The sequence below is a fragment of the Anarrhichthys ocellatus genome, unplaced genomic scaffold (genome assembly GCF_004355925.1).
Source record: "Anarrhichthys ocellatus isolate YVR2014 unplaced genomic scaffold, GSC_Weel_1.0 scaffold49, whole genome shotgun sequence".
NCBI lineage: Eukaryota > Metazoa > Chordata > Actinopteri > Perciformes > Anarhichadidae > Anarrhichthys > Anarrhichthys ocellatus.
The window spans coordinates 1,619,112-1,631,566 of NW_022280079.1; the positions used below are offsets into that span (position 1 = coordinate 1,619,112).

A 12,455-nucleotide genomic window follows, 5' to 3' on the forward strand; every position below is an offset into this window, starting at 1 on the left:
GGGGGGTCACAATGAGAGTAGATGTAGTGTGAGAGGTACACCAGACATGGAGTGTCGCGAGTCATCACAGTGTGAGTCGCGTCTCACAGTTCACGTAGAGCGACAAAATGATACGTTATAGCTTTGTTGTCTCATCAGGGATTCGTGGTTATGTTTATTTATTTCATTAAGCAGTCATTTATGTTTCGCGGATGCTCACACTGTCCGAACAATTAGTATTCCTCTGTTGAAGCCCCCCCCCCACCCCTTCCTCAAATGAAGGCGCCTTGGCCCGAATTGTTTGGTCGAGGTTGTATCCGCCCCAGATGTCGCCACTGCTCGGAATTAATGTGGATTAACGTGAAACGCACAGAATGCTAATGTTATCTCTGTCTTGCTGCTGATGGCCAGACAATTTAATTGCTGTGGAGAAAAAAAAGAAAGTATAAAAATGTAATTTCATATTTATCATAATAGCCTGTGGCAGTGAGAAGGGGGGAGAAAAAAAAAACGGAAACACAATTTTTCCCGCCCTTTGCCCTCGTTAGAACTCTCTTGGCTGCTCCTGCATCTCCTGATTATGAACAGAGGCTACCTTGGTGCACAACTTCATTAAAATCTATTTAAATCAACTTCAACGGCGAACTGCTCCTTCTTGCAGCATGTACGAACAGAAGTCTCTGGGAACATCATTAGAGCGTAGGATTGTGTGTGTGTGTGTGTGTGTGTGTGTGTGTGTGTGTGTGTGTGTGTATGTGGTACTTCCTCTAAGTTTGGATAACAAGCTCCTTCACAAGTGTCAACACCCCCAACCAATTGCGTCCGTGTTACTGTAATGTGCCTGACAGGCTGAACGACTGCTTTGCCTCTGCCTTGATCCAGTTGTTTTCCTCCCCGAGTTGGGCTGGTGTGTTCGCACTACAAAGTGGCCCTGGTTGCCCTGAAGGTAGACCCACCGTCTTGGTCCCGGTAAATATGTCACCCACGGGGAGAGGCCTTCAGATGACACCACAGAACCTCACCCCGCTAAACCCCCCCCCCCCCCCTCCCATTAACGGGGAAGCGATCCTCTGAACTTTGCTCAGCCGCCGCACTTCCCTCTAAACGTGTGTCTTTGCCGAGAAATGATGCCTCAGATGTGATGGCGCCTTATTTGAGCTCCTTCTCTCCACTGATGCAGAGCAGCGGTGCAGTGTCAGGCAGTAATGCGCGCTAACTCAAAGTCCAATGTGGTTTGACTGGAGGCTAAAAGCTCACTGGGGGGGCACTTTGAAATGAATGTGTCAGAGATCTGTCATGCACAACAAATATGCCACACATATTGAAGTAGTTCCTTCTGCAATGTCCTGTGTGGGAGTTAAGGATGTTGTTGTGAATTGGTAATGAGTGCCTGCTTGTTTGCATGCTCTAAAAATGGTCGACAGCGACTTATAGTGGCGAGGTCAGTGTGTCATACACACGTGTGGTGTATTTGATAATAACTGACTAATCTATTTGACAATATATAGTTGAAGCTATTTTTCATTTAAAATTGGCAGCCTCTCAAATATTGAGATTTCCTTCTTTTCTCTGTTGTTTATCATATTAAACCGAATATCTTTGGGACTTGTACTGACAAAACAAGACATTTGTCCCTTGCGCCTCACTAGAGACATTTTGGCTTTTTAAATTTTCCAATCATTTTGGCTGTGTTGATGCAAATGGCGTAGATTTCATTGATGTTGGATCACAGGGCCATTACAGTACAAGATCCTGCATTCTATTGCTCAAAACGATACTTTTTACTTTTATTTTCCACCACATTGAGCTATTCTCCTGGTTTCCTGAACAAAAAAACATAAAAAATCAATGTTGTTGCTAATCACAAACATATCTCAGACTGTGGAAAAAATGAAATAAAATCCTTAGCATTAAATATACAGGAAATATTTTTTTAATCTTCCTCATAAAAAAAATGTATGTAAACTAACCGTCATTTAAAGGGTTAAAATTCTGAAAATGAATATTTGGTAGCGATGATCCAAACTTGATTGGTAAAAGATTTAACCTCCTGAAAGTGGAAAAGTATATTGATAATTTAATGGCAGTTTTTTTGATGCAGACATTTTTATCCTAGGACATCAGAGCACCTTTTAAAAGGAAGCATTTTATGGACCAAACTATTAATGATTTATCTAGAAAATAATTGGCAGATTAATCAATAATATAAATTATAGTTGCAGCCCTAATTACAATTGAGTTATTTTTGGTAAATTAAACTTCAGGACTATGGCTTCCTTGATGAACTACATGCTGAGTTCAGCCGGCTAAAACCTTTCATCTCCGACAGCTTGTTAAAATAATCCATTTGCATGGCCATCTCCAGATTTGCACTCTTTCAAAGAGCAATTTTTGATTAAAAATGTTAAGTCTTTTTGTAATTGATTATATCTAACGTGGTGCTGTTTTTGCAGATCTCTGCTGGTCCATCTGGAGAATGGCTACTTCGGCCGAGGCTTTGACCAGATGTGTCCACATCTGCACCACTACAACACGTATATGGACAACATCTACAATGGCAGCAGAGTGCTCGGGGTAGGAACACAGTATTTCCACGTGGTTATCACACCTCTGCATCAAACTCTCGTGTAGCACTGATGAGCCCTTCACAAGATGTTATTACATGTGATGTGATTAAGCCATACTTAATACACAGACATGAGATTGACCTCAATATCGGAAGAAATCAAATTAGCCTGTCCCCCAAATTGTTGGACTATACATTTTCTTTAAATATTATAAAATGACACCCTCGCATGAATCCCATCCTGATACTGTCGACTTATCTGATCAGTGACAATGATGCCGGTGGAGCGGTACAGAGTACAGAATACTGTTTATTGGAGCGACCAGCAGCAATGTCCTGTTGCTAGCTTTGCACCACAGCGGCAAAAATAATAATGTCTTAATTAAGAAGGAGGTTTCTGCAAAACATTGACTAATTGCATTGATTACGGACCAATCCCTGCTAGTTTGCATTGATCCTCCTGCAGATTGACATCCATTATAATTGAGTGAACAGGGAAGCGTGTTGTGGTGACAGGTGTGCTGGTTTACTCAGGTAACTTGTGATCAGTCTTCTAATGAGAGTAACCTTTGACCCACATTAGCCTGATTATGTTTCCCAATTAGATTACATATCAAACATTATGTCTGCAAGATGTACTGAAGACATATTCTGAAATATTAGTGACCATCATGCAATGTCATATGCAAATATAGGGCTGCGTAATAATTCAGTTTTATTTTGAATGGACTTTCACTGGAATCGCACTGCGATGATATGATCTTATCATGCAATTATAAACTAACAATACTTCTGGTTTTTGTTTTACATCCATGAAGAGTTTGGTCTCACGTAGTGTAACAGTGGAGCACAGTTTATTGCATTGCAATGTGTGTCTCTTACATCCGATTGTACACAGCACAACTTAGTGAAATACAGCCTCTGCATTGAGGAGCAGTGGGCTGGGAAGTGCCTGGGATTCAGTGTCTCGCTCAGGGACATACAGACAGGAGGAGCCGGGGATCAAATTGCCGACCTTGTCATTAAAGTAGTGGTGTTAATAAACGTTAACTGACAATAAGAATTTTGACTGATTAATTCTATCAGTTAAAGAAATATTAATAACAAAGCTGAGCTGAAGTCGGGGGAGCAGTTTGTCACTAAAATGAGAATAGGTCCATCTTAAAGGGAAGACCCAACCCCTTTTATGTGGATGTCCAATCAGTGCTCATGGGAAATGTAGTCCAAAGAAGAAATTAATTCCCAATGTGTGATCTATTGGCCGAGAAAGACGATCTCTCCTGCTATGGAGCCGTGCCGGCTGTGGCTACTTATACCAGGATGCATTGCGGTCAAGCTGCTATTTCGCTACGGCTGATGACTAAACAAAATCAACTCACGAAACAAAAATATTTGTACACCTGAACCGAACCTTTTCAACTTAAGTTTCTCTTTTCCACAGAACTTAGACAAGGTTAATGGCCTTGTTCCTCATCGTAAGACACACTTTATTCAAACTAGACAGAAACAAAATAAAACTAAACCCATCTTGGTTAGTCTGCACATGTACGAACTAGTCCAGGGGTCGCCAACCTCTAGTATCCAAAGAGCCATTTTGCCCTATTTTTCACCAAATAAAATTTGCCTGGAGCTGCAAAAGCTATTTGATATCACAGCTTATAGAGTTTTATATATAGTTATATTATATATACAAATACTATAGTTTGTTGTATTTATGATATTATAGAACGAGAATAAAGACAATTCTGCAGGTTTCACGATCTTTAATTAAACACACTTTACTAACACAAAACAACAGAAAATCTAGCTCAGTCCAGAGCTCCATCACAAAACTACACAAACTAAAGTATTTCAGCCGGGCCGCTAGACAACGTACCGGTCTTAACTCTCTCCCCCCTGGAGATGTTAGGGAGGAACCAGCATGCTCTCCACATGTTCTCCCTTGATCAGCTGTCCTGCTTCACCTTTATTCATGTCCCTGATTAGCAGATCAGCTTCAGGCATGTCTCCTCCCACACCTGATCCCAATGCTCTCCTGAAGGAGTGGGTGGAGCCCTCTGGCTGCAATGTACACGCCTCCAATTAACCTATCATTTAGTGTGTGCTGCTTACACATTATTTAATTTAGTTGTGGTGCAACTTGAATAAATCCACTTGTTTGTAGGAGATTTGTTCACAGCAATATAAAATGGATATTAAGAGGGAATTATGAGCTGGTAAACTTTTCTTGTTTTCAACTCGCCGGTATCTGATATTGCATGTTCAAGTGCAGCAATACCTTTGTAAGAGCAAGAGTCTACATGTCCAGTAGCTGTGTGGTTCAATACTAATCAGAGATATCATGGCGACTGTATCACGTGCTGTCTTTCGGTGTTACCAATGTACAAAATGCAGCGCCGTAACATTTGAGTTTCTACTCACAGTTAGCAACCTTCAACTCTAAATCTAAACCGTCAGCTCTCTCAAGTGTCTGATTTACACCCCACCCCACTCTGTCACTACTACACCGCTTCAACCTGATAAGTGATTCCTCTCACATTGTCCCCATCATTCTACTTACTGCCACCTGTCTGCTAACCATGTCCAACTCTAGCTGCCACAGGCATAATGACCAGCTAAACAGCTGTATGTGAGCAACACACACACACACAGCTGGCATGTAAAGTCAAGTGGCATCCACTGATGTTTAAAGCCATGAAACCAGGTAGAGCTCTCCTCGGGTCTGTTTAAACACAGCAGCAGATGTTTATTTTGATGATTTATGGGAATGACGAGATAAGTCTTTTTGACATCCGAATGTTGACGTATACTCACGCTGACATGATGTGCAAATGCATATTTAATAACATCTACATCTCTCCCCTTCCCCCCTCCTTAATATGCTGGCAAATCCAGCATATTGAATGATTTGGGGGTCTTGTCAGGTACAGTGTGCATCGAGAAAGTGACAGGAGATTCAGGGGTCGTAGCTTGGGACATGTGCACCACTGGTTGACAAGCTGCATGCAGAAAGCACATAATAGATAGCTCACAGTGAATGAGCTCCTGAGCACGAGACACATGTACTCAGTTCATTAGTATGTTATGTTCTTGTTGATTAGTCAGAGTGTCATAAAACAAGGTGTAGTAGGTGATGTGTAGTCTGGACTGAGTAGTGTGGACAGGACATTTGTATTGCCGAGCATTGGGCTGTACACAATATATTGAATTGAAAAGGGGAAAATGCTATCTAAAGCTGTGTTTGGATGTGATTTCAAGAACAACCGAACTGCACCTCAGAAAATGTCACTTTGCCAAGCACAAAGCTGCGTCTTGTAAATGTGGTTTTATGGACCTGAGAATAACTTCACAACCATTTGTGTGTTGTCTTAGATCCAGCTAAAGAAAAACAAGCCCTTCAGACGCTTTAAGAAGCTACAGGAAGCCCGACCAGAGTTCCACAACCAGAAGCTGGAGGATTTACTCCAACTTCCCATTCAGCGGATCGATCAGTAAGATTCCTGTTTTCTGTTTAAATGAAAAGGCCAGATGTTACATCAGAATCAGAACCATTTATTGCCACGGTATGTTGCACATACAAGGAATTTGACATGATGGGTGGTGCATAACATTAAACAATCAACAACAGTCAACACTGCAAAAAGTACAAACATATTAAAATGTACAGTAAAATATAAAATAAAGTGAAATATACAATATTATGAAACGAAACTTAAAGTAGCCATCAGAGGCTTAGTTGGAGTAGTAACAGTTCAAATTGAAAGATATGGAACAAATTATGACATTTTTAGCATTTTGCTTGGTGTAGATTATTTTTTTTTTTTTTACCTAGCTTTGTTTTTTTTAACACTCAATGGCTGAAGGAGGAGAAACGGATTTGTGAGTTGGGATTTAACCGTGGGATTAAACTCTTAGTCAACAAAGAAAGGAGGATGGAGTTTGTCTTTAAGTCAACAGCGTTTGTTTTTACATCTAATATCTGAATGGCCCTTGAGTGTGTAGCAGAATGCGTGTTCCGCTGCAGGTCTGCTGGGTTGATTTGCTGCTCTGTTGTCATATGAATATATGTGACTGGTTCTTGTGAGTTTGTTGTTGTCATTGTGTTAATTATATAGATTTGGACTATATGCATTGTCCATTAATTACGAAGCATACCGTCATGTGCGGAGTTATTGTTTGTTAAGCTAGTTTAGCCGAGCTTCTCAGAAGTGTTTTTTTTTTTTTTTTTTTCCCGGGTTGAGAGGCCACAGCCTGTTGTCAACTACGTGAGCACAGTCCACCGAAAACATTATATTTCCCACAATTTAAGCTTCTGCATTTTCCAAATGCACTAGTATTATTCAAACGTATTGTTCGGTTCGTAAGCCTCGTACCGAACGGCTTAATACGAATACGTGTATTATTAAACTCTTAGAAACAAATAACCGTAGCTGTGGCGCCATCATGAGGTTATTAGGGGTTAGGGTTAGGGTTAGGCCTGTTTACTTTTGATGCAACCAATAGGGGAAATGAGAGTACCCTCGTTGTCTCACATGAGCATGCTGACCACCGCCGTATCCGTGTCTGACACATAGTCAGTGGGCCTCATTCTCTCAGCTCAGCCCTCTCTGGCTCCGTCTCTCTCTTCACACTTCCCATCATCATCATTGATTCGTCTGTCGTTTTCGGTAAAACTCGAGGGATGTGTCTTAATTGTATGATGATTTTAAGTGGCACGGCCAGATAATCATCCGCGGCTGGTGCCTTACCTTGCTCCGGCTCTGTGGCTGGGAATAGCGGGGGAAACTGTTGTCACTTATCGCCATTCAAGGATGATGGATGGCGAGCAGGGCCCGGAGTGTGTATACTTATGTTGCTGCTGGGGGAGGAATAAAATCATTGCCTTTATTAAGTGGCATTCACTGGAGCAGGCTGGAGCGCTCGTCGGCGTCCTCCCCACTGAGATCACCATTATGACAGTGATGGGGTCTCCAGTTGATTGTGGCAGTGAATAGCAGCCCTTTCTGCCTGTATTGGCCGTGTTTGTGTCGATAATAGAGATGACGCTCTCATAGAGATGGCGGCGCTCGGAGGCCTTGGGATATATTCGCTCTAAGCTGAGCACCATTAAGTATAACAAGGGAATGGCCCAGTGGTCGGCCCACTGTAGAGACTGAGCATGCTTCATGTAAAGGCCGTACAGCTCCAAAGGTCTTGGGGGTCATTGTCATACTTGCTAAGCATTGAGAAGTGTGTAGCTGCACTGGCCATGCTTGATTTAGTCTTTCAATTGTCAAGGTGGGATTTCAAATTGACTGCTTTATGTGCTCAGGTAGTTCCATCATCTCCAGCAGCTGAACACAGGGAGGTTCTCCAACACAAGGTCACAGCATTGATTCATTTCTTTTGAAATAATTCAGAAAATCCGAGCCTTACATCGCGCTCTTCTCTGCGGTCTGAGTGCCGAGCGCGCTCACTCTTTGTATTTCCGTTCATAATTTGCGTCGCATTGTCTGCGTGTCAATTGACCCTGTGGTTCACTGCCGAGTTTGAAGTAAGGCTCGCAATGAAACAAAGTGCCTCGATTATGGTGTGAGACGGGGTTTGTTGTGAATCATTAGTTGATTCTTTTGATCCTGAACACTTCATAGCTGAGAAGAGAAGTTCAAGATTTGGATGACAGAATATGAGCTCCTCATAACCAACTAACCCAGACGATTCCTATTTGTAACTAAATCGGTGTAAATAAGTCGGTTTTAATTATGAGCTGAAGCTTTTTACAGATTTTTTAAATCGTCACACGTCATGTGTCTCATGTTGTACCTTGTAAGTGTGTGCGCCTTTGATTATCACCTGTAATGTGAAAGCATCAGATTTGAACAAAAAAATATATTAAGTTGATTTGTTAAGGAGAACTCAATAGCGCGCTCACTCTTTGTTTTATTGACCGAGACATGAGAACTTCTAGTTCTAGAACTACCAGTGTCAGAAGGATGACACTGACCCAGGAACTGAGGTTAATCCTCCTTTAGGGACTGGTTCAAAAGTTACTCAAGACTCACTACTGTTATTTGTTTGGCAGAAGACATCATTTGAAAAAAGCCAGAGTTTTATCATGGAAAAGGTAACTTCGGCTAAGTCAAACAAATTGTAGCTTTACAAACGCATGTGTGTGGTTTCCGTGTGATCATTCTAGATGAAGACGTGTGAGAGGAAGCGTTCCACACCCCAACAGTTCCAGTGTCTTCAATAGCAGGGAGATGTTGGCGGCTGTGACTCAGAGGGTGGAGCAGGGGTTCGATCTCTAGCCGCTCCTTCCACATGTCAAAGTGTGTTTAGGCAAGACACCTTGTACGGTAGCTCACTGCCATCGGTGTGTTGGGGAATGTGTGAATGAGAAGTAAATTGTAAAGCGATTTCTCCGACTGAGGTTGGAAATCGCTTTACAAGTATCGTCTATTTCCAACCGCGAAATATCATGCTGCTCTGCCCCCTTTTTCCACCATCCGTCTCCATTTTGGTAACACTTACCAGTTAGCTGAGTTTTTTGAGTCGAGACTTGGTTTTTAAAAGGTTTATCACCTGGCATCCTGTATTCCTGGGCTGTTCTGTGAACCACAAGTCAGAGGCCTGTCGACTGATGATTGCAGTCATTAAGGTGTGTGAGGCAGACCTAATAACTAAAAACTCTGACTCTCACACGGATTTAAGTCGACTCTTTGCAACAGCACACAGTAAAAAAGCAGCTGCAGTCACTCTGGCAGTTTGACTGAAAAGTGTTTCCTAGTGTCTACATTTACACAGAGTTCCTTTCTCTTTGAGTAAATCCTCATTAGTCACCCTTTCAGAGAAAGATAAGACGCTCTTCACAATCACTGAATATTACATTTAATTGCTCAAGTTTGGACAGCGGACTATCTCTAGTCCTCTGTTTTTACCACGGATGTGCATTCCTTTCCCTTTTAAGCTATTAAAGTTGAGTAATTACCCACAAGCCCATGCCATGTTCACTAACCCGTGCAGAAGCCTGCCAGTACATCTTGTCTCTTAATTACAAATTAGAATTCTTAATGCATGTATGGGAAGCAAAATAATTAGACGGATTTCCTCCGTCTCTCTTCTTTACTGACGTCTGTGCAAATGCTCAAATGACCTGACATGTCTGCCAGGAGAGAGTGAGAGAAAAGCCTGCATATCATCTGCATATTGTAAAGGAATTAGCAGCTCCTGCTGCAGCGGCAGGCGGGCCACCCCTCCACCAGCGCATGCTTTCCAAAGCTGCGTTCTTCATTAGAATATCTGAGCTGTCGTAAATATGGTTGAGATTACGTGATTCTCTCATTATCTTTTCTTTGCCTTGCAGCTAATGAGCGGGACAGGGCAGCTAAACGAGAGAGTTCCGTTTACATTATTTCACGTGTGCCGCAATGATACTCATTAGAGCGTTGCTTTTTGTTACACAGTTGCTTTAATTAGATTTTCGTCTCCACGCCTTAATAAGAATGAGGGCATCCATTGCTAATAATGCCTGTAATGTGTTTGTTATTACAAGACAAGACAAGAAGCAAAAGAAGTGGAATTATTTCTCTTTTTAAGCGTCTCTTAATTGAAGGAGGCTTAATTGGGTCTTGTTAGGCTTCCGTTTCATTTCCAATGAGTAATGGACTACAAGAACAAGGCCCTCCTCCTCCTCCACCCACAGACCACCGCACACCAACCTGCTGCTGTGAACTCCAGCTCCTGTAATTCATGGTAATGTAGCTCACCCACACGCACACAGCTTAGTTTCAGGCCAAGCTTTCAAAGTAACCTCATGGCCTTCTTCAGCGGATGGAGTGGCTCAGTTACCATGGTGATAGGTTGTGAACGTCCTCCCCGATCTCTCTTCGGCCGCCCCCTGATTTCTGCTTGGTGACCTTTGACCTCTTCCCAGAGTGCTTTTGGTCTGGTGTTCACAGACAGCTGATGTTGTCAACAGCTGTCGCATGTGATGTCACGATGATGTCACACATCACTCCAGTCAGGTGGGGGGGTCCGGCAGAGATCTTAAGGTGTTGAATGGTTTGTGGTCAGTGCAGACTCTGAAAGCTGTGGCTCGATGTTTTTTTGAGTCGTGGTGGGACCAGCCACTTCTTGTGGCACATATCACTTGGCAAAAAGACTGCAACAACCGAACTTCCTGTTTCTTCACAATAAGAGTGACAATAAGAGTTCTAGACAACTGAATTCACGGATCATTCATTGTCATTATGCGACACAGTGATGCAACACAAAATGCATTTTTTGCCATTTACAACACAAGAAAAACGTCTTAAAATATAAAACTCGACAGTCCACCTCCCCTCGTCCAACCTCTGCTTGGTTCGCCCGTCAAGTGCAGTTTTATCCGGGATGCCACAACGCGACGTCACTGACCTCCCGTCTCTGGGTTTCACTGAAGAATTATTCATCCTTCTTATTTCTCTGCAGCAGAACATCAGACAGCTAGTAGCAGGCTGTGCAGTGGAGAAGCCTCAGGTCCTAGCTGGGTTAGCTTAGCTTTAATTTGGGCTCTCCTCTCTTTCCTCCTGGGGCAGTTTGGTGGCATCTCGTCTGGCAGGTCTGGCTGGTACGGCGGCCGTGGACGGTGATCATCTCAAAGTCTGCTGCACTTAATCCCCACGCTTCCTTTTCAGATTTTCAAATTAGTGATAAACACGAAAAAAAAAAAAAAAAATCAACGCAAAACAATGTAGTGGAATTCATAGACGCTATGGACCGCAGCCTGTATATGCACCGCCGTTGCCATAGATATATACACTCACCAGCCACTTTATTAGGCACACCTGTTCAATTACTTGTTAACACAAATAGCTAATCAGCCAATCACATGGCATTATCTCAATGCATTTAGGCATCTAGACGTGGTGAAGAGGACTTCTGAAGTTCAAAGTGAGCATCAGAATGAGGAAGAAAGGGGACTTAAGTGACTTGCCCCTGTTGGTATGTTGGTGCCAGACTTTTTCAAAAACTGCTGATTTCACGCACAACCATCTCTAGAGAATGGTCCGAAAAAGAGAAGATATCCAGTGAGCGGCAGTTGTTTGGACCAAGATGCCTTGTTGATGTCAGAGGTCAGAGGAGAATGGGCAGAGTGGATGGAGATGATAGAGAGGCCACAGTAACTCAAATAACCACTCGTTACTACCAAGGTATGCAGAACACATCTCTGAACGCACAACACGTGGAAGAAGAAACTGAGGCTATAATTCACACAGGCTCACCAACATGTGACAATAGAAGATTGAAAAACGTTGCCTGGTCTGATGAGTCTCCATTTCAGCTGCGACATTCAGCTGGTTGGGTCACAATGTGTCGTAAACAACATGAAAGCATGGATCCATCCTGCCTTGTATCAACGCTTCAGGCTGCTGGTGGTGGTGTAATGGTGGGGGGATATTTTCTTGGCACACTTTGGGCCCCTTAGTACCAACTGAGCATGGTTTAAACGCCACGGCCTACCTGAGTATTGTTGCTGACCATGTCCATCTCTTTATGGCCACAGTGGACCCATCTTCTGATGCTACTTCCAGCAGGATAGTGCACCATGTCACAAAGCTCAAATCATCTCAAACTGCTTTCTTGAACATGACGATGAGTTCACTGTAGTCCAATGGCCTCCACAGTCACCACATCTCAATCCAATAGAGCACCTTTGGGATGTGGTGGACCGGGAGATTAGTGTGATCTATTTACTTGCGGTCAGAACTCTTTTGGTCTTGAAATGTTTGGGTAGATTTATGGTTTAAGTCTGTTAAGTTCCAGTATCATTACACGATATTATGAATATTTTCATACAGGTTGCATTATGAATATATATATACATATACATATGTATATATACATATGTATATATACATATGTATATATACATATGTATATATACATATGT

General features: G+C 42.5%; 1 protein-coding gene across 1 annotated transcript in view; it reads left to right on the top strand.

Moving 5' to 3' along the window:
* arhgef39 (Rho guanine nucleotide exchange factor (GEF) 39) overlaps positions 1–12,455 on the top strand; it is a 73,978-nt gene that overhangs the window by 10,330 nt on the left and 51,193 nt on the right. Inside the window, exons 4-6 of the mRNA XM_031869838.1 lie at positions 2,433–2,553; positions 5,918–6,036; positions 7,142–7,212. Coding sequence (XP_031725698.1) covers positions 2,433–2,553; positions 5,918–6,036; positions 7,142–7,212 — 311 coding nt within the window. The remainder of the gene's footprint in view (positions 1–2,432; positions 2,554–5,917; positions 6,037–7,141; positions 7,213–12,455) is intronic.